This window comes from Heloderma suspectum, chromosome 2, assembly GCF_057233095.1.
Source record: "Heloderma suspectum isolate Gila_16-S chromosome 2, 16-S_ref, whole genome shotgun sequence".
Classification (NCBI taxonomy): Eukaryota; Metazoa; Chordata; class Lepidosauria; order Squamata; family Helodermatidae; genus Heloderma; species Heloderma suspectum.
Window position 1 is genome coordinate 287,412,849 of NC_139459.1, and position 27,687 is coordinate 287,440,535.

The following is a 27,687-nucleotide window of genomic DNA, read 5'->3' on the forward strand; positions in this document are numbered from 1 at the left end:
TGTCACACTAGCATAAGCAACCTTTAGTGCAACAGCATTAGTGTTCATTAGTGTGGTTGGTTTTCTGGGGAAACCTGTTGCTTATGCTAGTGCAACCTAATTTACGTTAGCAGAAGTGTTGCACTGGATACTGCCCAAAGTAAATGAATTCCCAGAAACACATTTTTCCCCCCTGAAAGAAGATATTCTTCACATTAAAGAGGTGTTTTGAAAGAACATTTTAATAAGTTAATTTGAATGAGAGCATGAAAAGCTAAGACACCAACATGTGCTGAAAAAAACAATATAAAATGGTATATTGAATTTTTTTTTTTAAGAGATGGGACTACTGAAAAGGCAATTCAATGTAAATAAATACAGAGCATCGAAGTGGTAGATTATGAACTGAGCAATATTAATAAACAATTGTGTCCCATTACCTATAAAGGAATTAAAATACCTTGCAATTGTTGCCATGTACTGACATACAGTTATTCAGAAAACACTTATTCAGAGCATGATTAATCTAATTCTTAACTACTTAAATCGAGAAAATACAGGGGCCTCCAAATCCACACCCTCTCATTGAAAAAATGTATTTCTGTCCTTACTAGGTCAGCCCTTTTGAAATACCACATAGTTACAGAAGTGGGTTGCAATGTGGTACAAAGGGGCTGCTGTTCAATGCGCACAAGCCTGAAGTCCCCTTGGGCAAGAGAGCTAGTTGCAAGATTCTTCAGATCCTAGACACTGCTGCCAAGATCCCTAATCAGTTCAACAGATAGATAAAATCAGTTTTCCTAACTGCTGACTCTCCAAGTTTACCCTCAAATCAAGGTGTTATATTACAGTTTCTTACAGTCTTAACACATCACCAATAATACAAGAGGATTTTAGCTATGAGAGTCCATCAATTCTGCTGATGTGCCATATGAGAAAAATCAACAAAGTGTCTTCTGGCAGCTTAAAGACTAATTTTATTATAGCATAAACTTTAGTGTACTAGAGACCACTTCATCAAATACATGATCATTCACTCTTTCCAAGGTAGGCTGATTCTGCAGTGTTCAAAAGAAACATAAATAGAGTTAACAGATGTGATACAATGCAAACTAGGAGTAGGTCTGCTGACTAGGAAAGGAACTGGCACAGGCTTGGTCAGGATAAGAGTGCATACTTATGTGGTGAGGGCAAAATCTGTGCTCCAAATCAGGATAATTTAAAGGTAAGGGTTTCAGAAGAAAGGTTTAAGAGATTGGTTATTTTTTTTTCTTCAGTAAGAATGAAGTGACCCAGGAACAGCATTCAGAGTTATGAAGGAGTTTGGTAAAGTGGATGAAGGGAAAAAATGGTCAGAGCCCCTGTTTGTTTTTACCTGCAACAGGTGTCAACTGCGGATTGAGCATCCCCATTGGTGTTGGTGGCGGCACCACCCCCATAAGTGCCCCGACAGGAGTGCCTGCCCGGGGGGAGGAATTCTGCTGCTGTTGCTGTGCTGCTCGTTCTCTCTCCTGCTGCTCAGCAACCTTAGCTGCCCGCTCTGCAAAAGTATTTCAGATTTTCAGTTCTGTTTTGCAACCCAGAATCTTAAAAATATTCTCTGATAATTGAAGAAGGACTAGCGAAACATTGGCACAAATTTAGGCTTATGTGGAAAAAAAAAGAACCCAGGCAATTTTTAGTAGTACTGCACATAATTTTGATTTTATTTGGATGCCAACAAAAAGCGTTTAAAGAATCTATGATGTTAAAAAATCCACAGAAGGTTTAAAGAACGGGGTTGGTTCCAGAGAGCCATGAACAGAAGGAACCTCACAGAAGGAGACCTTCCTGTCTCTTCCTCCCACCTGCAGCACCTAGCTTCCTCCAAATGTTTCTCCTGAGTGTCAGAGGACCTCCCTGAACAGTGTGGGATGGAAAGTCTCTTTCTGCAAGCTTCCATCACCTCCTGGTTCTCAGAATCCAAGCCATGGAGTTTATAGTCGATTAATTTTTCTTAGCTCACACCACCAATATTACCAATAGAATAGCAGCAGTTCAGCACTGAATCAATATGTGTACCAGGATGTTCCCTATCTTTGTTGTCTACTAAATTTATGACAAGAATACAAGACACTCTAGTGTAAATGATACTAAGCACCACAGCTGCAATCCACAGAAGTGAGTGTAGAGTTTCAGTGTAAGCAAGCTGTACCGTCTTGTCCAACAGTCTTGCTCTGATCGAAAACAAGCACCCAGTTTGAACAAAGTGGGAGCAATATTCATATAACTTGTACTGGGGCGGAAGATGACAAAAAGTGATCAAAATATAGTAGAATTCAGTTATTTGCCTACACTAAAACTGGTAACTAACATTGCCATAATTGGAGGAAGCGTCAAAAGAAACTTTGCATTTTTCTCCTCATGTAAACAGGCTCTCTGTGTTTGACAAAAACCCAGTAATTTGGTGGAAAACCCTATTTTGATCCTTCAGCAGTTTTATTTTTAGATTTTAATCATAACACACTAGATGTCAGATATTTAGTGACTTAAGTACCATGCATCTGATAATTTCCAAGGTCCTAAATAAGCTTCTTACTGCTACCATGAGAATTAGATGTTTGCTAAACAGAACAAAATCTGATTGGATGGCAGTTTTCACACCTGTAAAGGAGTTGTTCTCAATGCCCATTCCAAATGTTTGCACTGCAATGTGTTATGTTGCCATGGCTCATCCTAAACTCCTGGGGAAAACTACTGAACAAATATAGCATCTATTTCTGTTGTTTCCACAATAAAAGATGAAAAAATTATTACAAAATAATGAGACAGTTTTATATAATATGTCTTATCAGAAGACTTGTTTCCTAGTAAACCATTTCAAATCACGCAGTTGTCAAAAGGACTGTTTCTAAATTATTGACAAACATGAAAACCTTGTCCCGTCCCCCCATCCCCTGCATTTCTTTTGATTTGGGATAGGAATGGAAGCTATAACCCGGCCCATTAAAAAAGCACACAACTATGAAGCTTTAGTAGAAATAAATCATGTCCAGAATAAGAAATAATCTAGATTACACATGTAAAGATACATGAAAGTTTCCTATGCCTGTATAGTTTTAGGTATACAATGTATTATTTATTTTAGAACACAAAATCCCTCTAAAAGGAGGCTAGAAGGCAAAAGAGGTGATCTATCCTGTTTTATATATAGAAAAGGTGGAATATGGATTATTTGAACTTTTTTTTTAGGTTTAAAGGAAAACGCCACACTGAAGTAATTCTTAAAATAGTCTCACTGGATAAAATTCTCTTTTATCATGTTAATTTTGGAGACTTGAATTAGGACTATAACCAGCAAAATAACAGCCAACATTTCAGCAATGGCTTTGTCCTAAAAGGCTGGTGCTAGATGTTAGCAGACACAAAAACAAAAACTTGCAATATTGACAGAGCAATCCAAAACAGTGAGCAGACATAGGAGCTAAGCTTTGGTGTTTCATTGTCAAGTTCAACAAACCCAATCCCAAATCCTTGACCAGGGTTTGCAAATACCGGGACGCAATCCTATGGGGATAGTGACTCACCTCTGAACTCCAAGGCGGCCAACTATCTAATGCAGGGCAGGTGAAGCGTGGAAGGGATCCTCTCCTCTGCACTCCAGCTGCCCTGCATTTACAGCTAGACAGCCGATTTTGGCTGTCTAGCCTGAGTGCGTCAGAGCGGGGGTAGAGGCCAGACGATGCATAGGAAGGTCATACTGGTGCTTCTGCCATCCCCTCCCCTCCCCTGGCAATGTCCCTTTTCAGCCGCTCTGTACTGCTCTTCCAAGCGCGGACCCGAGAATGACCCATGCCACATACAAGGCGGCGGCGGCAGGGGTCAGATTTCTGGGAACCCAGCTTGGAGCGCTGACTCCGAGCTCAGTTCCCAGAAACCAAAAAATCCTATGGCCGTCAAAGTGCTGTCTAGCAGCCATAGGATTGCGCCCTTAATTTCTCATATTAATGAACTTTTGCTTGGATATGTTTACTAATTCTGTTTAGCAACAAAGTTTGTCATGCATTCCTTTTGGTTGTATGGCATTTTAACATAATATTCTCAGTGTTTAAAGCTCAAGGGTGTATCAAAATCCATGTTCATCAATGACTAAAAGCCACTTATTGATGCATAAATCCTATAGGACTGTATCCTAAGGTTTTATAAAAAGCCATCTAAGGAGGAAAGAAAATGCCGTCTAATTTTGAATGCACCTTCGCATGGAATAGTTTTTCTTGTGTCCACAAATCTATTCCTACAAAAAGGTACAAAATAGAATAAATGACTTTTTTGCCTAACATCTCCATCCACATCCTCATCTAGAAAGAGCAATATGCTTTTGACAAAAAATAGCAGATCAAATATCAGTCTGAGAACAGAGGGTTCAATCCAGACTTAGTCACACTTCAAGTAGAGCCACAGAAATCAATGGGATTTAAGTTCATCATTAAGAACATAAGAAGACCCTTGTTGGATCAGACCAAGGGTCCATCTAGTCCAGCATTCTGTTCACACAGTGGCCGACCAGCTGCCCACGGGAAACCCACAAGCAGAACATGAGTGGAACAGTACCCTCCCGCGCATGTTCTCCAGCAAGTGGTGTACGTAAGCATACTGCCTCTGATACTGGAGGTAGCATATAGCCATCAGGACTAGTAGTCATTGATAGTCATTACTCAGGTAAGTCCCAAGTATTTCAGTGACTCTACTCTAAGTATGATTAAGTCTGGATCCAACCCAGAGGCTGGAAAGTTGCAATCAAGTTAAAACAGGACATAGGTGGAAATACGTTTTAATTACCAATTATGTATTATAATTATGGTATTATAATACATAGCATATGCTCAAGGGAAATAAAAAGGGCCACAATGACATTGGATATGGATATGATTCAAAAGATAAGATTCAGAGGGGAGCCCAACATTTTTGCTTTGAAACATTTCAAAGACATATTGTCCTAGTTTTAATTCTACAAAAGAACAACAGTTTTAAAAAGGGAACTAAATGAACTGTCTACTATTCAGTATGCAAGAAATGATATACAGTAGGTCCGTAGTTTAAAACACACAAACAAACAAAAACAGGAGAAAGACCCCCCGATGACAGAGTTCAGTCTGAATATCAAACTTGCTTTAAAATTACTTAGCATCATCATCAGATCTTAATATTTATTCTTTAATGCTGCAATAAATACCTTAAAATATTCTAGCATTTAGGTTTAGGAAAAATATTCTAGCATATAGTAGCAATAGGTTTTAATGAAAATGTATCTGTGCTCAAATGAAAGAGATCAATTGTTAAAAATGAACTGTATTGTTATGCTGATCAAAGAGCAGAACTGTAATTATGAGATAATAAAATAAAAGCAAATCTGTGAGGGTTCAGTAGCCAAATGCTGTAGTCCAAATCTAAGCAAAAGGTGCAGTATTCCAAGAAATCAATTGTTAACTAAATATAATGTTGAGTTTCATCATGTTGCAGTCCACTGCTTTATATAGTAAATAAAGACATATGTGGTGTAGTGGTTCCAGTGTTGGACTGGGGAGACCTGAGTTCTACTCCCCACTTGGCCATGAAGCTCACTGGGTGACCTTGGGTCAGTCACTGACTCTCACCCTAAGCTACTTCACAGGGTTATTGTGAGGATAAAATAGAGAGGAGGAGGACCATGTAAGTTGCCTTGGATTCCTTGCAAGAGGAAAAAAGTTAGGATATAAATGTAGTAATAAAATAAATATATAATTGCAGAAATGTATTTCAGATTATTATTTAGCTAATTGTAGATTGTATTATTTATTGTCACCTTGGGCATATTTAATGGAAAGGAAGAGTATAAATGTAGTAAAATGAATAAAATAACCAAGCCACATATTTTTCTGCTCTGCTTTAATCTTCTTTCAGTGCTTTGAATTGCCTTCTTTTTGCAGCGTACTGTCATTTCCTACATATCAGCATTAACAATGCTGAATTAACTTCTCCTTTCTATATGCACTAGAACCATGTTATTGAAGGTTTGGGCTGGTTATTTCAAATCAATATGTGAACTTCAGATTTCTTCCTCTCTGCAGCGTCTGTCTAGGTTCACCTATTCTCTCTGTTACGTCTCCTTTCCAGTTTTTCTTGTCTTTTAGTTTCTTTTGGCCTTATTTTCACCTCACTCCTCTCCTAACCCTCCTGCTTTAAAACCTATTTGTTTCCCTTTGCTTACTTCCTTTTCAGGTTCTTGCCGCCGCCGCCTCCTTTCCTAGGGCCCTGTGCCCACACTTCCACCTGCTCCGCCCCTCTGTGACAGTAGGTCAGGTCAGCCAACCAGGACCAGAGGCTTCACCACCACCACTGATTTCTTTAGTTCATAACAAGATAGAATCAATGACGCAATCACTTAAAGCAGCCTTCCCCAACCTGGTGCCCTCCAAATGTGTTGGACTCCAGCTCCCATGATTCCCAGACAGCATTGGCCATGCTGGAGGGCACCAGGTTGGGGAAGGTTGACTTAAACATTCAAAGATGGAAATATGACTTGCCTGTTCTCAAAGGACACTGCATCTTTTCTGAAAGGGAACCATTCATTTCACACCATTGCAGTTTTAATTTACCTTCATACTCTGCTTTTTTGGTTGCTTCCAAGTTTCTCCACTCTGTTCCAACAAGTCTACTGAGCTCTCCAAAGGAATAGTCTGGGTGCTGAGCTTTAATAACAGCTCTCATCTCACTACTAAATAGGATGTAGCCACTCATATTGATCTTCCGTTTTGATCCTTCCTTCTTTACACTGCCCTTGGCAGACTTGGGAGTAGACTATGGGGAAAAATATTTATGGTCATAAATGCGTAGGAACTTATTAAGTGAAGACTAGAGAACCTCAGTTTCTGAGCTTTGCTTCTGCACAGTCATAGTTTTAAGCTGATAATGGACTTGGATAGTTTTCAACGAGAAAATAGCATATGGCTGGGCTGGAAACACCACTCTCCCCCAGGTATCTGGCTGACATAGTTAGGAATTGGTTACTGGCCTCTAGGATTTACAAAATCTTTGCAGGACTCGAGCATATCTGGTGTCATTTAAAATTATTCCAAACTGATCTTTAGGACTTCCTAGACATAGCAACAATCCAGCAAAGTAACCTATGCAACCAAGGGCTTTCATTTACATGCCTCATAGTACTGTTCTTGTGCTGAAGCACAACTCCCAATTTCCCCAAGTTTAAATGGCAGTGTGTGATTCAACACTAGCTACTGTCATGAAAATGAACAAAAACCTACAAGTGAATGTATGACCTCTCTTGCACATACATGTGGCATCTGAAACTACATCCGTTATGAAAAGATTTTCTTCTCTATATTGACAAAATAATTAAGAAAAGCAAGTTAACAGTATGTGGAGCTGCAAATAGCTCACCATAGCCAAAAGCACTGGGTTTTTAAGCAAAGAAGGAGGTAGGGAAGAGAAACGTTTTGCCAGTAAATGATGTTACCTGTGGTGGGGTATATGGCATTATATCCAGTTCATTAGAGAGTGGAGTCTGAAGCTGAGGCATCGCTGGTGCTTCTGTCACTTCACCTTCCTCCTCCCCGATCTCTTCAATCTCTTCATCTCCTCCTTCCAGCTCAGCAAATTTTGCTTCTAGCTGCTGAATCTTTTTTTCCAGAAGTGGAGATGGCTCCTTCTGAGGAATAATGGGTTTCCTAAAAAAAACCCACAACAACATAAGAATAAAACTCCTCTGTACAACATATTGTTCCTAAATCCTGCTTCTTTACAATAAGTGTTGTATGAAGTGGAAATGGAAATTTCAAAAAAGAAAAAGAAAAGGTGAACTACTGTGCTGTTGTTGTTTTAATTCAGTTCTGAAACTGCACCAGAATAATTTCCAGAGGGATAGCTACAGTGTTGTGTAATGGTTAGCGTGTTGGATTGGGACTCAGGAGATCCATGTTCTAGTCCCCACTCGGCCATGAAACTCACTGGGTGACTTTGGGCCAGTCACTGATTGTCAGCCTAACCTACCTCACAGGGTTATTGTGAGGATAAAATGGAGAGGAGGAGAGGAGGAAGACAATGTAAGCCGCCTTGGGTTCCTTTCAAGAGGAAAAAAGGCAGGATATAAATGTAATAACAAAAACAACAAGTCTGTTGTAGCAAAACACAACAGAAAGGCTTGTGACACATTAAAGACCAAGATATTTATCATAACATAAGCTTTCATGGGCTACATTCATTGGATGCATGAAGTTTATCCTGAGTTTATATACACACACATACGCACAGTGGTGGGGACTGTAAACAGTGAAGTTTAATAAAGCTATTGTCACTTGCCTATAATTTCTACATTTAATTTCCCTCTGACTCCACTGTTACAATCCCCATCCCCCAGCATGTGTATAGGATAACACTTCATGCCTCTGATGGTGGACTGTAGTCCATGCCATAATAAATCTGTTAATCTTTTGGGTGCCACAAGACTATTTCTTGTTTGTGCACCAGAATACCTATTTAGAAGATGTCCATACTGTATTTCCAGGCCACACAGAACAGAATGGCTTTGGTAGCTCTAAGACGTCTGCTTATGCTAAACATAATTAGCAATGGAATCAATTTATCTAATGGTAAGACACACCTAAGTCTTTTCACAAAAGTCACCCCCCTCCCCCAAAAAGTGGTTTCCTGTTACACAATTGTTTCAACTTGCACATTCCTTTGAACAGGAATCTCAGTTACCAAAACATATGATTTAGTGCAACAATATTTCTAAAAAAACCCATCTTGCTAGAAGTTAAATATAAATGGTTATATTCATCGTCATAATTTTCTACATAAAATATAAAGCTGTAAATCAGCAGGTTTAATCCCTGGCATTATAAGTTAAAGAATCTCTGACACAGATTGCTGGGAAATACCTCTGTCTGAGCCCTTGGAAAGTTTCTGCCAATCTGAGAACACATATTGCCATAGATAGACTAATAGTCAGACTCGTTACACTGGACAACTATGATCGACTCTGCATGTAATGGTGGCAAATCGTGGGTTAATTAACCTTTAATTTGTCACATTGCAAGCTGCTTCTGTTTTGCAAAATCAACCTTTGACTAGCCCCACTGTTGGTTGTTTCGTGACATACAAACCCAGACACTATGGATTGTCTGTGGTTTTAATAACCCAAAGTTAACTTATGATTAGTTCTTAGATTAACTTTGGGTTGATTATGCAAAGTGGTAGCGGCTCGTGCACGGTTAATTAGCCCACGATTTGCCGCTGTTAGGTGCGAACAGGGCCTATATCTATAAAATGAACTTGGCAGCTGTCCCATAACCTATGCACAGAAGGTAACCCTGCTTTTTGTGTATGTTCAGGATGACCTTGATTACTCTTTTGGGATCTTACAAAGTCCAGGCTCAAAATCAGATTTTAATGGATGAGAAAATGTTTCAGTTAATATCAAATTTTACCAAAGGGTTTCCCTCTCCTCTCATATCTAATCAAACAAAGTCTCTGATATCTGTGATCTCTGATTAAAAAACAAAACATACTTTACCTGAAATAGTAAATTTCATCATCTACTACTTTCGCAGAAAGAGAAAATCTTTTCAGTCCCTTAAATTTCTTCATCTGTTTGTCACTTTCATTATAGCGACTTTCACAGAGGAGAACATCATTTTCAGTAATCTCAGTTGGCCTACAGGAGAGGAAGTCTTTGAAAGACAACACAGCACACTTTCCTGCAAGACAGAAGAGTAAGTAGCAAAATTTTCCTCACTAATAGCTGTAATGTAAAATTATGTAACAGACCTGCAGATTTTAAAACATCAAAAGGCTCATGGCAGAATACTGACTCATCACACACAGCGGACAGTGGCACATATAAGTTCCACTTCACTCTACTCATGTGTGTTGAATGCAACAAGTTGTTTGTGATGGGAGCATGCATCCCCCATGTCCATCAACAGACACATACAATAGGTTCAAGGGATACCAAATGAACATCCAGAAGCAGATACAAATCTGCATCGGCCACACACATTGGCCCAGTGCAATTTGTTTGGGGGTTCTTTCTTTGGTTTGTTGGGGAAGAGACAAGCCAGAGTTTCTGGTTTGTTTAGTCAGCTGCTCATGCTGCAGGAGGAGTGATTGGGCAGCCAGCACCAGCACTCTGCCTCATTCATAACCCACAGTTTTTTTTAAAATGGTGGGTTGGCGTGACATGTGAAGCGAGCCATTGCTCTCCCTTGCAGGATTGGGCAATGATCACTGTATGACAAAAACAGGGCTCTCCTCCACCTTTCACAGCCGACTTCATTTCAAATAAACAGAAAATCAATTCACTTAAAATAGTTCAAAACAATCAACAACACAAGTATGCAACTTTTTTACTTCTTGTAAAATTGGCAGTACTGTGAAACTGGTAGTTTGAGTCAGCAGCAGCTGGTAAGGCTGATTCTCCAGCTATTTGTGTCCCAGTGTTATCAAAGATAAGTGCTATACCCAGCCAGTACTATGAAAAAGTACTTTTCTAGCAAAGAACCTACTGGATTTCACAATATTCCTTCTCCCCTCTTACCAGGTTCTAGAAGATTGAAAATGATTTTTTTTAAAAAAAGCTACAGAATTATTATGAAAGCATTCATCTTGCAGCAGACACTCAAGTTTATTATCATGTCTCCCAAACCCTAGTCATGTACCCCAAACTCTGATACATAATATAGCAAAAGCATTAAAAGGCCAAGGAAATGTCAGGATTGTAGTGATATTTTAAATATACAGCTCAAAACAGACATTAGCAAATGTGATCAATGCAGTTACCCAGAATGCATGTCATGGGACAGGTCTCTTCTAGGTTACTCAAAAATACTTCCTTCTTGTAGAACATTTTAGTTGGCTCGTGTTCAGTTTCCTCTGGATGTATAAAGATTGGACCAAAGAAATAGGCAGCTCCATCTCTTACCCACATTTTTTCTATTCTGAAAAACAAAAACAAGTCATTGCTTCAAAGCATCCCAATACAAGATCCATCCAAATTTTAACAGTTCCCCTCAATTACTTTACTCCATGATGGCTTTATTCACTTTTTGCTTTTGTACATGTAAGTCTTGAGACAGATTTAAGGTATGCAACCATATTTATACAGCTACACACACACATACACACACACAGTATACCTGCCAACACGTGGTCGGACTAAGCCATGTGATTTTATGAAGACGCAATCCCCAACCTTCAGCCACATATCATTGTAACAAAGCTGTTCATAGTAGTGACAGCCAGGTTCCCCATTTGACATTTCTACTGGAACATCTTCTTTATCCTGTACAGAAAGACAGATTTAAGAAGTGGGGAAAGTTATGCAACTAATACTAAAGAAAATGGTACATCAGGAGTTTACTCAGCCCCATCCAGAGGCTACCTGCATATACAGGGCCTCTGATGTCCACACATGCAAAGGTTTCCTTCTTTATTTCTGGGTGGGAGAGACTATAGTACTCTTATCCTTCTGTATACAGAGGTGCTCCTGCCACTGAAATTAATGAGATAACCCCAGCATATGGGAGATCCAGGTACAAATCACAGATGTCTATGTTTGAACAGATAGAAGCAGCAACTAACGATTTCTAAATTGATAAATAGTTTTTAAAACCTACAGACATGAGCACAAGAGTCAAAGTACTGACACTTTCATTTTAATGGCCAATTCTTTCTTATATACCTTTTCAAGACTAAGGATATTGTCTCCCACTTTGTTTTCCTCAGATGTTTCAATATGTTTTTCTTCATCGACTTTGTCTTTATTAGCGAACACCGATGCAACACGAACCACAGGCAAGGGCACTTCTCGAGGGACAAATCGTACAGAACTAATTGGCATAGTCCACAATTTAATCTTCTTAAAGGACTTTGTTTTTGCAGAATAACGTGATTCACAAACATAGACGTCTTCATCTCTGAAGTTTTCTGGACATAGCTTAAAATACTCCTATCCAATGGAAATAAATAATCATTGGGATGATAAAGAACCACATAAACCAGTGTTTGGCATTTGCTGAAACAGTGAGCCAGTTAGCACGACTCGAGGGTAATTAACAAGCCATGGTGGCTTGTTAATCACTCCCGTGCATGCTGGTTGCATGCCAACTGATTTTCCCAATTACCCTTGCTGGGCGCGGGTTGTCTTGACACCTGAACCCAGTAAGGGTGGGTGGCTGGGATGGTTAACAAATCACCCAGAATCCACCATCTGTTGTAAAGTTGCTGGATGGTTTCTTAACCACCCCAGCCAACCACCCTTGCCGGGTTTGGATACCATGACAACTTACGCCTAGCAAAAATAATTAGAGAAATTAGCCGACACACAAGGGGGTGGTTAACAAGCCACTGTGGCTTATTAACCAACCTCATGTCATGCAAACCCGTTAAGTATCTAATCACAGTGATTACATTCCTTTAGCTATTCTTAGCATCTCATAACTTATCTTTTGAAGGATGCACAGGCCAAGATCCAGAGAGCCTTCCTCTTCCAGCAGCAGCCCTATGTGGCTCCAAAACTTCTGAAACAGCATTCCATGAAATGCAAAGGGTGGCTGGAAGGGAAAACCAGCAATTCTCCCATCGATATGTCCATGGGCCGCTTCAGCTCATGGCCAAAGTGTTTCAATGCAAAGTTTACCTAACTCCTTAGAATATCTAAGGAGACAACCTTCACTTTAATATTCACATTAGGTTTATCTGCAGCATGCATTTTCTACAGCACGTAATCAGGAACCAAGGCACAGATCAAACTGTGCTTGAGAAGGGAAAATCCTTGTCTCTCATTATTAGTCTTGAACTACAAACATTATAGGAAGCAAAAATAGTTCTCTTCAGCGAGCACCCTCATAATACGACCTCTTCTCACTACAATAAAGCAAGCCTCCCCCTGCCATAGCAAATGGGGTCTTCCAACCCACCTCCCTCCCTCTCATTCACCCACACAATTAGCCTCCCTTGTTCCAGTAAGAACTTCATCCCATTACATGAAAGCATAGACAGAGCCACCCCTCCTCTGTTACAGGGAAAAGGGGTGTTCAAAGAAGTCCCAACTTCACCTGGGCCTGAAAAAGAAAAAGGTGAGATGGGGGGGACACACACCACCTTTCTCTCAGTTGCCCTGAGCCACAGCCATCCAATATGGTGCTCGTCTTGAGCCCACCCCACCCCACCCCACCCCCACCCACAAATACACAAACCCCAACCACTCTTAGGATGTCATAGGAGGAGCAGAAGCAGCCCTTCCCTCCTCTCTCTCTGATTTGTCCTGTTCAAAACGATATAACCTCGTGGGGGGAGCATGGCCGTTGCCTCTAGCAACAGCCCCAAGGCCTAATAATGCCCCATGAAGCCTGCTTGTGAAGAAACAAATAAAAACAAACCCAAACAGAAATAGAAAAAAGGACAGATAATGGAGGTTGAAAACATGTGATGTCAGTTCAGGTGCTGTTTGGCACGGATCAAAAAACCTGGCACTGAACCATAGAGGAATAGGAGACTGGCCCGGGACAAATAAACATACTGTTTTGCTATTAAAGCTTGAATACTGAACTCTTTTGAAGTTTCAAAATTTTCTGCATGTCTACATTGCTCAAGCTTCAAGTTAAAAAAAAATGAGCAAAATCGGTCTAGTAGATCTCTATTAATAACAGTTACACTACTATATTCTTATATAGTTACTACAAGTGGGACTGGCAACACAAAGTTCCAATGTATTTAGCACCCCCCAAGAGGAATGTTCCTGTTCAGGACTCCAAGCAACTTGGAACAGGAGCTTTGTAGTGCTGTTCAGGCCTATTGGGGTGGGGAGGGGGAAAGGGATAAATAATTTTTTTCTCCCTGCCCCCCTTCCCAAACTTCCCCTGCTGTACTATACACCACTAGAGCAGGGGCAGGTAACCTAGTTCTCTCCAGATGTTTTGGATTACAGCTCCCATAAGCCTCAGTTAGCATGCCTAACATTCATGGATTATGGAAGCTGTAGTCCAAAACATCTGGCGAGCACCAGGTAGCAGACCCCTGCACAAAAGGGTTGTCAACCCCAAACCTGAGAATTTCACAACTATATGGTGGGGAGGTGGCTACAGTTCTGGACAGTACGAAGGGGGAAGGTATCCTTTTTCTTTTTCATTTCCTTCTGAAACATCCCTTTACAGTACAAAGGAGAGTTCTTAAACCTCATGGCATACTCCCCCCTCCAGTCCTAATGCCCAGTTCCCTCGACACCTGTCCTCCATTTCCCTTTTTCTTTTAACTGACAATCTAACATTCTGTATCTAGTTGATAGAGTCACACAATCTGCTTAATGTCTGGTTCTGGGTGGGCAATTTCAGGAGGCTGAAGGCCATTTTCGCCCAGTCCCCCTCCCACCCTCCCAGGTGCCAAAAACAGGGGGAAAACAAGGGAAAAAAGGCATCTATAGCTGCTATGGAGTCCAAAAGCATTAGTTTACAAACAAACTAATTCTAACCCTTTTGGCTGTCTGTAGCAGCTCTGGACACCATTTTGTTTGCAATTTTTTTTAATAAAAAAAAGAGGGTCTCCCTGAATTTGTTGGGTGGTAGTGGTGGCAGGGGCTGTACTGGGGGCTGTGGGGACATGGCACTCATGTTGCCCACCCATTTTCGACCTTTTCCCTCTTATCTCTATAAGCTCAACTGCCATCAACATTCTGTAAGTCTAGAAAGCCACAGGTCCCAACCATGTTACTTTGAAGATTTTGAAAAACTATTTTTCTTTTAATTTACAAACTCCTATATAACTGCATACCAAGGGAATCCTCTAACTAGAAGCCATTCCCTTATTTTTGGGTGGCTTTGTTTTGCTTCTAAATTGATAAGCATTTCACCACTGAGTTGGGAGATACATAGCAAAATATAAAATAAATTCTACGACAACAAAATACTAATTGTTTAGTGGTCTTTTCACGCAGATACCTTTAAGAAATATTAGATGCAGCATAAAATCAGTTTCAACGTTAACAGCCCATTTAGCCTTTTCTCACCTTAACAAACATGACCACACATTTGCCTAGGATCTTGCTCACGGGAATTTTGTTGTAATAATCACTTTTAAACACTTCCTTCTCCAAAAATTTTCTGGTAGCAAGATGGAATGTTTCATTTGGTCGATAAAACCAACAGCCATACAACCATTTTTCCCCTAAAAACAAGAGACAGTTTAGTTTCTCTATTTCATCATTTTATGATACAAAACAATTATAACTCAGTATAAACTAATTTCAAGAACTTCTTACATCGAACACCTGAAGTAATTCTGATTGTCTCTGAAGCTTTGCATAAGAGCAGTGCGTAGCCACTGAGGAATAACATTTTTCTGTATTTTTCTCTTTTTTTCAAAGTCAAACTGCACAAAATACTGGGGCAGTTGGGGGCAAACTGGAAGAGAATGGCCATGTTTCTCTTTGCAACTTCCTTTATGAGTTAAATGAGTGCTCGACCACTGAGACTACACATATCATCAAAGAAAAAACATTACCGTTGAGCACAACATATAAGTTCAGGGTAGGGATCTCCATCGCTTGTAAATCCAGCACTTTTGGGGCTCGACGGACTTCCACTGCCTGCCCAGCTTGGCTCCCATTTGGTTCTGGTTTTCCCAAAATCTGGGAACTTTTCTGCATTTTGGTGCGGAAATAGAGATTTGCACAAATTGCAGCTGCAATTTGTACAAATTATGCAGACTGCGACCAAAATTTGTATAAATTGCAATTTATGCAAATAAAAAATACAGAAAATCTGCAAACTGGCCCAACTCGATGCAGACCAAGTCAAGCCAGTTCACGGAAAACAGAGTGAAGTCTGGGGCCCCCAAACACAGGAAGCTTGTTGAGCTCCCCCTCATAAACAGATTTCTCTGACATTGCTAGTTCAGAGCAGATATGGGGGTGGGGGGAGGGAAGAGATATCTGCTGTCATTAATGATGCTACAGGGAAGAGGCAACAGGTGCCCATGCCATTAGTACAACTCCACCCACAATGGCAATCACAACAGCAATGAGTGTGTGAGAGACCTGACGCCCTGATCTTAGGGGGGTGCCAAGGGAAGGGAGGCTTTCAGGTAGTTGGGCATTAGCATGATGTGACTCTGTGCTTGTGGCTCAGCTGCACCACTGCTTTACCCCACCCCCACCCCCAGGCTGATCAGGTCCTTTGCACTGGTTGCCCTGGGGGTACAGTCAGGCGGGCAGACAAGAATGGAGATTTCTCCTCTCTGACCCACTCCAAGGAAACAGAAGATAAGGAGCCAGTCCAAGACCAGCTAAGTGCTTTCCTTGCACTGAATGATTTCCAAAATCTATCATTCTATTAGGGAAACATCACAGTAGTGTTTACCACCTAAGGAAATACTTATCATGTTAACAAAAGGATGTATCAGGGTGTAAGACAGCCACACACTGCCAGCTACACACACATTATAAATTACCAGAAGGATCTTCCTTACCAGCTGAATCTTCCCACAGTCGTTCAATACAGACTATATGAGGTTGCAAATTGGCTTCTGCAGGTTCAACATATACATAATCTCCAACATGATACATGCTGTTCTTAAAGCTACAATCTTGGCTATATGTCCTGTGTAAACTAGACAGTCCTGATCCTCCAGAAGAATCTTCACTCTTTTCAGCTTCTTATTCAACATAAAAGAAAACATTTGGAATGATATACAGTCAGTTTAAAGACCCAAGACTTCTCGCCTTGCAACGCTTTGTACAGTAAGGGCCTTTTCTGTACAGGGCAACTGTTTCCTCCTAGAGCTTTATTGCCACTAGCCATATCAAGCAATATGCCCATCCCCATGTGATGAAAGTGAAAGGGGCTAGTCTTGCTGTACCACGAAGTAAGAGGGGAACAGCTTTTTCCCACTTGTAGAAAGCATGCATTGAGCACTGAAATGGTGAACACATCACCTCCAAAGTTTTTGTTTGGTGGGGGTGAGAAAGAGCAGAAGGAAAGCACTTTACACTTGGCAGAACATTCAAAATAGCAAGGGTCAAGCAACGAACATCCCTTGCAGTGATCAGAATTACCCATGATGCTAGCACAATTACCACAGCCACAAAACATTCACTGTGTGCAAGAACTGCAGTTTTTCAGCAACTTAGGTTTGCCGTTTTCATAATGAGCAATTCCCTTACAAATGAGTTCATGGATTCCTGCATTGAGCAGGGGGGTGGACTTGATGGCCTTGTAGGCCCCTTCCAACCCTACTATTCTACGGTTCTACGCAGAGGCAAAATCATCTGAGTGCTTCAGTGAAGGCTGTATAACCCACCGCAATATCTGGAGAAGTCTTTAAAACACTCTATATGGCATACTGCATGTATTCTTTTTAGGAAGATTATGAATCCAGTATTATTCCCATTTTAATACTTGGTCAGTCCTCTCAAGATACCCTACCTGATCAAAATGCATGTGTGGAATCTTGTTTGAAAGCAGTTTCAAATCAAGTCGTTACATATATAGGACGTTTATATGTTAGGGAGAAGCCTTTTAAGCCTGGCTGTGTCCCTGATGTGAAGGCTTCTAAACAATCAATTCCCAACGTGCATCCTAGGTGGTATAGTCCCATGAAAACTGTACTATGTATCCTATGAACTTTTCAATAGGCTCTTGGGTCTGGTTCACACATGGCACAAGGGCTAAGCTTTATATGTAGTGCAGTAAGTGAGCACTGAATTCATATGCTCTCCCTTACCTACACATAAAACCTTCAGCAGGAATTAGATCCTATGTTGCAAAAAAAGGAGACAGATTGCATGGGGTAGGACTTACTCCTGTTTACAATTTATGTGCAGGCGTCAATTCACAATGAACTTTCTATGTGTGGTGGGGGATAGCATGCAGGTCCACACCATGTGTGAAAAAGTCTCATGGATTCAGGTTCAATACTGGACCATGGTGGCTGTCAATACGTATTTGCTCTCCATGAGTACTGATGCCACAAGAACCTTTCTAATCAGCACCACAAAATGCTAACCAATATATTCCCAAGAATCAATGGTCTGTTAAATTTCTCTGTTGTCCACCAGCAGCAGCATTTGTCTTCTATCCCCTGTATTCCATCCTCTTTGCACATGCAATTATTCAGTGTGGGAAAGCTAGTGGGGCAATAGAGTTTGGGCTTAATTCAGGAGAGCCTGGTCTCACTGACATCTAGACCAGTAATGCATAGTTTGGAGGTAAGCAGACAACCAAATGAAGTTGATACAATGCCCATTCCTAGTTCATCGAAACTAGTTGGAGAAGCAGAGTTATCTACGGCTACCTTCAGAAAAGGAGGCTGACAAGCAAACAGCCTTAAATCTGTTTAAGGCGCCATTCAGTACCTGCTCAAAAATAGAAATGTTTTTGTTGACTTCCTGACTAGTTACTATACTGTATCCAACTGTATCTTTTGTGGAAGATGGTACAGAAAGAAAGACTGGAAAATTTTATTTGATTCGTATTTTGATATGTTGTTGCTTGCCCCACACTTAAAAATTTTTTCTTTGAATTCTGGCCTACTGTCAGAGAGTATGAAGGCTATCAAGAGAGTTGAATGGCAAACAGCTATTTTTAAAAGCCCTCCTTGTGCCATACAACTGTACAAATCAGTTGCTCTTCATTCTCACAGTGGCCGTCCTCTTAAGCAAGACTGATAACACTGGATAAAGGTCTATCTTTATCTCCATCTTTGAGTGAATATATGCCAAAAGAAATCAACAATGTACAGCTGTTTAAAGTAAATGCAGTTACCTCTCTTCTCCTCTTCTCTTTTGAGTTTATCCTCCTCCATTTCCTTCGGGAGTTTTTCCTTTTTCTCTTTTTCTACATCATTGTGGAGATGTTTGGTAGTATAACTGAGGGCTGGCGATAATAGGATCTCACCATTCTTGCAGAGCTCGTCACGGATTTTGATAAAGAACTGCTGAAGTTCTACTGCATCCTCATAGATTTCTGAATCCGTCCTTTAGGGAAAAGAGCAACTGTGTAAAATGACAACGTACACAAGGCAACAGTAGTCTAAGCATAAGTGCATCATGACAAATCTAAAATTTCATTGTTTTCAACTGGTTTTTTTAATCATGGTTTAATAACCTAGGATAGGCATCCTGAAGCCAGACATGTGAGGAGAGGAAGAAGTGAATGGACAGACAACTCATTCTTGGGATGATAAACCATGGCTTAATCATTCCAACATTGTGACATCTGAACTGGGCAAAGTATTGCTAAATCATCTCAAAACCTGCAGTTCTCATATAAATGCAGTTGCAGAAATTAAAATTTCACTTTTTTGTTTTTCTAAAACAAATGGTGTTATCAACTGATTAATATTTAAAATTATTATCTAGGTATTAACTGATTATGGACACAATCCTATGCATGTTTAGATAGAAGAAAGCGCTACAACTCCCAGGGGCTTACTGTGAATTGTAGAACCTTTTTTACGTCTAAACATGCATAGGATTGCACCCTAAAGTATTTTTATATTTCCATTTTGCAAAATCTCAATAAAGATGCCTTTTAGAGGATACCGAACATGCAACAATTTACCTGAATTGGAAGATAACAAACTATAGCTATCACTTATCGGCAAAAAAGAAAGGGTACCTTTGATATATTATTCTACATGAATATGAAATATTCCTTATAACTCTTAACAGTCCAAATGGTTTTAAAAAATAAACATCCTTAAGATATATCAGTACTGAAGAAGATCCAGAACTAAAGTTATTTTCAGTTAGGCACTGTTTCAAGCATCTATAATTCTTACCGCTAAGAGGAAAGCTACTGTATTTTCACCCAGAAAGGCAAACATTTACTTTTTCATCAATTCTGACACAGCCTGTTAACTTTTCAGATCCTTTAAGAATCCCACATAACTGTTATAGATTTTTTTAAAAAATCCTTTAGAAATGTTTAGTTTTTGAAAGTAGCTGGCCTCACCTTTTTCAGCCTTAATCATCCAAGATACAGCAACATTCACTCAGCTTTTGTAAGAAAAATTATAAAGCCAGAGGTTGATAAGGATAAAGTTTTACTTACCGGTTCATTCTCCTTGCCCGCTCTAGCACTTCAAACATATGTTCTTGGAACAAGTCCAACCTCCTGTAGCGGTTACTTTCTACATTCTTTCGTATGATATCAAAAGTCAGGGGTGGTTTGTTTGGGAAGTTGGGGTCAACAGCAGGAATTTCAGCTAAGGAGTCACTATAGCACCTGCCCTCATCATCTTGATGACTCATTACAGAGACAAAAAGATTATGTATAAGTTCCTGGATCAGCAGTGTTACATTTGGGACATGAGAATCTTCATCTCCTTCTATGTCTCTTCTAGTCTCAAGCAAAACTTTATGTAGCACCAGAGCATCTTTGTAAATCAAGGATTCTGGTTCATTGTAAGTGCAGGCATTATTGAACATCATTACAAAATCTTCAACCATGGCATCAATGTCCTGGTATTTGTTGGCCATCATGTGACTTCTGATCTTCTCCATATCGACAGGCTTTTTAATGGTTAAATAGTAATCAGGGAGTTCTGAACGGGATGGAAGTCGCAGGAAAATAGCACTGAGCCTTCTTCCTCGCTTATCTGTGTAGTTCTTTACTGCTTCATATACCTCGTTAAGTTTCTGTTGCATTGGAGTCATGTATTTTGATTTTTTAGGAGAGATGCCGGTTTTTCTACCTGAACAGACAAAACTGAAAGCTAGATTCCAAGAGGCCAACATTTTGCAATGTGTGAATTATGTAACTGAAACATTAATCAGAGCTACACACAGAGAAATGCCACATTGGAGATGTGAAATTTGGTAAAATCATACACGTCATAAATCCTTCTCATAACATTTGTGCATGATCTTTATGTTCTTTCACAGTGTGACAAATGAACATCTAAAGCAATGGGATCAGCCTTTTGCAATGGTTACACTGCGACATATTCCTCATATCAAAATCAAAAGGCAAGCTCCTCATAACTTCATCTGCACAGGGTTTTAACACAGACAATTGTTCTGTGTCTGCCTGGAGATTCCCTATTATATACAAACACAGAGCACTACACAGAAAAGAATGCTGAAGTCTCTTTATGTGCAGATTTCCATAGGCACACTGGAGTCCTGGGATTATGGCCAGTAACTATAAGATTCAGCACAAAGAACATTTCTGTATAAAGCGTTAATAATTTCTACTTCTATTTAAAGCCATTTACAAATCCCAGCATAAAATTCTTACACGCAGCTAAACCAGGTAAGGTTTTAGCAAAGAGTAGCAGCTAACAGGGCTATCAATAAAGGCAACCTATGGTGATACTGGTTCATCATTCTTGCACTATGTTTATTATTATTGTTGTTGTTGAAATTTTATATTCAGCAATACACAGTACATCAAGCATTTTCAGTCCTTTTGTCTCTGAAATAAAGTTTATCTCTTCAAATAAAAGCTACAACTAACATGTTATAATATGAAAGTGATCAATGTAGCATCCAAAAAAGCCTACCCAAAAAAGGGGGAAAGGAAGAATGTCCAACTGATACCCAGCACTGGAGCAATCAAACATAAGGGCTTGGATGCTGCAGCCACAGCATCCATCCATCCATCCATCTCTATATATAAACCAAAACCTGGATGTTTCTACAGAAACTTTTGCTTAAGGGTCACAAAGTGCCCTATCAATGCCAAAAGCCTCAGTTCCAAACAAGAAACTGGGAAGGGCAGAAAAGAAGGCAGTTAAGGGCACAATCCTATGCATGTTTAGATAGAAAAAGTCCTACAACTCCCAGCACTGTAAAGTTGTAGGACTTTTTTCTGTCTAAACATGCATAGGATTGCACCCTAAGCTGCAAGAGTAGAATTGCAGAAAATGGATTTTAACAATTCCTATTTCCTTAACCTAACAGCATGCCAGGTACTACAATTTTCCATGTACCAAAAGTCTAGCATGCTGGTTTAACACTTAACCCTATTCAAATCAGATAATCCAGCTTCAGTTGTTCCAAAAGATTTCTTTTATCACTCAGCATAAATGTTCTGACACACATTTGTTCAGGAGCTTCACTAACTACATTTTAAAACTAAACTATTCTTTCAGTAAATCCTGTTTGCATTTCAGAAGTAAATTTAATCAGACTGCCATTTATAAACATGTTATATTCCAAAAGAACATTTATCAAGCGTGGGAATTTACAGAAGTTCCTTACTTAATTTCAGTTTAGGGGAAGCAACTTCTTCATCTTCAAGAAGAGGTCCCAGTTCTTTCCTCTTTTCTTTAAGAATCTTCTCCAAGATATGAGCATCATTGTATACCTATTCATCATCAAAATGCTTTTTTTAAACAACAACAACAACAACAGCCTATTAGGGCTTTACTTTTATTCTACTTCAGACTGTAGAAGTTTCCGGTGTAACCTTGTTACCCTGATCCAGAGCACATAGCTAGCTTGGGCTTTCACATGTATAGCAATGGCAAGGGAAGCTTAATGTATGCACAAAGATAGAAGAGCCAGCTCTGCTCCTGCACAAGGACTCCATAACTGCTCTGGAATTCCTGACTGGTAATCAGGCTTTGAATCAGGCTTATGAGTGTAAGGGTTACTCCTTATATTAGGGTTAAGCAACTAGCAGCCTGCAGGCTCAATCTGCCTCACACACACCCCCGCCAGCTCCATGGGAAATATTCCTCTCTTCCTCCCTTCCTTTTTAAAGGCAAGGACATATCCATGAAATAACCAAAGAGCTAGGTAAGGAGAGAGAATTTCTGATATGCTTAAATATGAAATGCCTTCTCCTAAGTCAGACAATGACCCGGTTCGTATGTAACGCGGCAAACTGTGGGTTAATTAACCCATGATTTACATCAGTGCATGCTGGGTGCATCAGTCCGTGGCCATTTTGTATATTCAAACCCCAGTCAGGCTGACAGGGGATTGCTACATGATGTGTGAACCTGGACACTATAGTTTAATTGGGAGTTCACCTACAATTAGTAGGTTAACTGTGGGTTGTTTAATCCATGATTAACCCACAGTGTCTGGGTTCGGATGTCACATAACAATGCCCAATTGGCCCAACTGGGGGTTGAATATTCAAACCGGGTGTAGAATACACCTGGCACATGCCATGGCAAATTGTGGGTTAATTAACCCACGATTTGCTGAAATTAAATGAAAACAGCCAGTAAGAGTGTAGCATCACTAGTCACCAGTATAAAAGATTACTTTATTCACTCCTGGTGCACCACTTTCACAGTATCAGTTGTTTTCCACTCACAAGATGTTTGCAACCCATTATTTGGAAACAACTAATTTATAGTTTGCAAACTACATAATGTTTATCTGGACTCATAGTCCACTCCATCGCAGGGGCTCAGGTGGGTAACAATACATTTTCTACCATATTCTTTTCCACCAAAGGTCTGTGTTAATAAGAACTTATTGAATTTGTAGGCTGCCCTACCCCAAAGCCCAGAGCAGATAAGAAGTGCTGCTCTTTCACCAGTTGATATGCACATATGGTAAAAGGAAAACATATAGCATGCCTATGAAGGGTTGGATCCAGATTTAAGCTGGATAAACTGTGCTGGTGGAAGTGGGCTTCCCTGCCCCTCCTTCCCAGGGCAGTCCCCTGAAAATGCTACACAGAGAGTCAGTAGACCTTGTTGAATGGGGTGAGCTGTAGTATGTGTGAGGGAGGGGAGATCCCCAAAAATCAGGTAGAGGGACCTTCCACGAGCAGAGCCCTTCCTCTCACAGAAGGCAGATCCTGGATCCAACCCAAATTGCATTACTCATACTCTTAGAAAAAATACAGCAAAGTTCATTTAATGAGATGCCAGAATAAGTCAAGGAAAACAAGAGTGACAGGTATACACATCTAGCTCGATCTTTCCTACAGATATACCTGTGAGCCTTCTTCATTATAATGTCTTGCATTTCGAAACATTAACCTCATATCTTCTATCATAGCCTCCTCCCCAGAGTACTTGTCACTGCGGATGTTATGCTCTATTATTTTTAAATCCATTGGCTCCAAGATGATTTTGTAATAATCTGGGTAATCTTTTTTGGATGGTTTCACCATGAACAGCTCACAGAGTCTTCGGCCAGTTCCAGGCTCTCGTGCCTCAAGAACAACATTGTATAAAATTTTCATTCGCTGTTTCTTTATGTTCTTTTTGCTGTTAGATTTGAAGAGGGAAAATTACTTCTTCAACATGGATACATGCAACCAATATATTGACTTCACCAGACGCTATGATATACCATCTAGGCCATACATGTCCATGTCAAAAGACTAAAAAAAAGAGAAGTTAGTCACTGATTCAAGCGTAGTAGTGCTATTTAAGAACAACAGTTTAGAAGCCCAAGCTGCTGAAAAATTAAATTTCACAAGCAAGTGTTCTATTAGGTTAGTCAGACAGCCAATTTATTAAGCATCAACTGAACAGTAAGAGCCGTAGAAGCAAAGACATGACAGGATTCCAGCCCACGTGAATTACAAACTAGACCTACAAACAGAACGTGACTGAAAGGGTGGGAAGAACGATCTAGTGGAGAACTATGATGAGAAGGGGAACACAAAAGCCATAATACTACAAATTAATGGAAGGATCAGGAAACTTTGTTTAAAAAATTCAGAACTCAAACATTTTTCATATATTACTGTATGCAAAATTTCAGATTTGATGAATAAACCCATCCTGATACCATTTGTGGTAGTAAGTAGTTTCTCTATTGTGAAAATAGACCCCCCAAATCATTTTCTCCTACTTTCTACACTCCTTTCTCACAAGAGATGGACAGAATAGGTTGTGGGCTAATCATCTGTGGACATGACAAATGACTTTAACAATATTTCTCTGAAATCCCACCTACAAGCTTGTCTTAAGTGCAGTGTGTGCTTGGGGCAAAGAAAGCAACGGGGACAGAGCATTGTTTTTTCTGTTTGTCTGTTTCTCAACTTTTCTTGGAAATGAAAGCAATGCAATAAAAACCAGAAAGCCTTTTCCCTGCTTGTGGTACACCAAGATCTGGAAAATCCTATTCCTGGGCAAATTGTTTAGGCTAGTTATATGTTTTTGAGGGGAGGCAGGCAGAGAAGTAGTATTAAAGGAGCAGAGCTAAAAGTGGGCCCACTCCATTTCTTGTCCAAGGGCCCATAAAATCCTGGAACTGACCCTGCCAGAAATTCATGAAGGACACCACATGCTTAACACTCTTCCATCAAAAGAGGAAGATAGAGAGTGGTCCACAACTGTTAAGAGTACAGCGACATTAGAAGCTTCACAAGACTAACTTAAGACTTTGTCAATGTTACCATGTTGTGATGTTCCAAATAATTTTAAACTCCCCCCTCCCGCCAAAACCCCCCAGAATAGTTTCATCACAGTGTAGGCAGGTAAACAGGATTTAAGTTGAGCCATTTGTCACTAGCTATATCCCACTCCAGCAAAGGAGATCGTTACCTTGTTGTGAGCACCTCAATGACGTCATGAGCTAAACTGTGAAGGAACACCCAAGACGGGAAGGTCATGGCAGACAGGTCAGACTAAATAGGATCCCTGGGGAAGGAAACGGTAACCCACCCCAGTATTCTTGCCCTGGAAACTAAATGGTTCAGTACAACCAGAGATATGTCGGTATACCATCGGAAGATGGGACTCCCAGGTCGGAAGATGGTCAAAATGCTACTGGGGAGGAACAGAGGATAAGTTCAACTAGCCCCAGATGTGATGACGCAGCTAGCTCAAAGCCGAAAGGACGGCTAGCAGCCGATGGTGCTGGTAGTGAATGACGAATCCGATGTTCTAAAGATCAACACACCATAGGAACCTGGAATGTAAGATCTATGAGCCAGGGCAAATTGGATGTGGTTACTGGGGAGATGTCAAGATTAAATATAGACATTTTGGGTGTCAGTGAACTGAAATAGACTGGAATGGGCCACTTCACATCAGATGACCACCAGATCTACTACTGTGGACAAGAGAACCACAGAAGAAATGGAGTAGCCTTCATAATTAATAATAAAGTGGCTAAAGCAGTGCTTGGATACAATCCAAAAAATGACAGAATGATCTCAATTTGAATTCAGGGTAAGCAATTTAACATCACAGCGATCCAAATATACGCCCCAACCACAGATGCTGAAGAAGCAGAAGTAGATCAGTTCTATGAGGATCTGCAGAACCTACTGGATAGTACGCCAAACAAAGATGTTATTTTCATTACAGGAGACTGGAATGCTAAGGTGGGTAGTCAAACAAGACCTGGAATTACAGGCAAGCATAGTCTGGGAGAACAAAATGAAGCAGGACATAGGCTGATAGAATTTTACCAAGACAACTCACTGTGCATAACAAACACTCTCTTCCAACAATCTAAGAGACGACTTTATACATGGACTTCACCAGACGGTCGACACCGAAATCAGATTGGCTACATCCTTTGTAGCCAAAGGTGGTGGACATCTATACAGTTGGTAAAAACAAGACCTGGAGCTGATTGTAGTTCAGATCACGAACTTCTTATTGCGCAATTTAGAATCAGACTAAAGAGAATAGGGAAGATCCACAGATCAGTTAGATATCAGCTCACTAATATTCCTAATGAATATGCAGTGGAGGTGAAAAATAGATTTAAGGGATTAGATTTAGTAGATAAGGTCCTGGAAGAACTATGGACAGAAATTCGCAACATTGTTCAGGAGGCGGCAACAAAAAACGTCCCAAAGAAAAAGAAAACCAAGAAGGCAAGATGGCTGTCTGCTGAGACACTGGAAGCAGCCCAAGAAAGAAGGAAAGCAAAAGGCAACAGTGAAACAGTGAAAGGGGGAGATACGCCCAATTAAATGCAAAATTACAGAGGTTAGCCAGAAGAGATAAGGAATTATTTTTAAACACGCAATGCGCGGAAGCAGAAGAAGATAATGGAATAGGAAGGACAAGAGACCTCTTCCAGAAAATTAGAAACATCGGAGATAAATTCCAGGCAAAAATGGGTATGATCAAAAACACAGATGGCAAGGACCTAACAGAAGCAGAAGAGAGCAAGAAAAGGTGGCAAGAATATAAGGAAGATCTGTATAGGAAGGATAACAACATCGGGGATAGATTTGACGATGTGGTCAGTGAGCTAGAGCCAGACATCCTGAAGAGTGAGGTTGAATGGGCCTTAAGAAGCATTGCTAAGAACAAGGCAGCAGGAGATGACGGTATCCTAGCTGAACTGTTTAAAATCTTGCAAGATGATGCTGTCAAGGTGATGCATGCCATATGCCAACAAATTTGGAAAACACAAGAATGGCCACCAGACTGGAAAAAATCAACTTATATCCCCATACCAAAAAAGGGAAGCACCAAAGAATGTTCAAACTATTGAACAGTGGCACTTATTTCACATGCCAGTAAGGTAATGCTCAAGATCTTGCAAGGTAGACTCCAGCAATTCAAGGAATGAGAACTGCCAGATGTACAAGCTGGGTTTAGGAAAGGCAGAGGAACTAGAGACCAAATTGCCAATATCCGCTGGATAATGGAGAAAGCCAGGGAGTTTCAGAGAAACGCCTATTTCTGTTTTATTGACTATTCTAAAGCCTTTGACTGTGTGGATCATCACAAATTGTTGAAAGTTCTTGGTGGTATGGGGATACCAAGTCATCTTGTCTGCCTCCTGAG

At 40.2% G+C, this 27,687-nt stretch overlaps 1 protein-coding gene across 8 annotated transcripts in view; it reads right to left on the reverse strand.

Annotated features, from left to right (window-relative positions):
• PBRM1 (polybromo 1) overlaps positions 1-27,687 on the reverse strand; it is a 76,662-nt gene that overhangs the window by 14,060 nt on the left and 34,915 nt on the right. For 6 of the 8 annotated variants that reach the window (XR_014788502.1, XR_014788501.1, XM_084839748.1 and 3 more), the window contains 13 exons: positions 23,913-24,189; positions 22,214-22,319; positions 20,061-20,703; positions 18,771-18,982; positions 16,477-16,662; positions 15,017-15,174; positions 11,696-11,962; positions 11,151-11,296; positions 10,795-10,952; positions 9,530-9,713; positions 7,472-7,682; positions 6,594-6,795; positions 1,355-1,519 (listed from right to left, as the gene is read on the reverse strand). Coding sequence is in view for 6 of the 8 variants with exons in the window: in XM_084839748.1 (XP_084695874.1) it covers positions 1,355-1,519; positions 6,594-6,795; positions 7,472-7,682; positions 9,530-9,713; positions 10,795-10,952; positions 11,151-11,296; positions 11,696-11,962; positions 15,017-15,174; positions 16,477-16,662; positions 18,771-18,982; positions 20,061-20,703; positions 22,214-22,319; positions 23,913-24,189 (2,915 nt within the window). In the remaining 2 variants the exon portion in view is untranslated. The remainder of the gene's footprint in view (positions 1-1,354; positions 1,520-6,593; positions 6,796-7,471; positions 7,683-9,529; positions 9,714-10,794; positions 10,953-11,150; positions 11,297-11,695; positions 11,963-15,016; positions 15,175-16,476; positions 16,663-18,770; positions 18,983-20,060; positions 20,704-22,213; positions 22,320-23,912; positions 24,190-27,687) is intronic. The other 2 variants (XM_084839749.1, XM_084839747.1) reach the window with 1 other exon arrangement.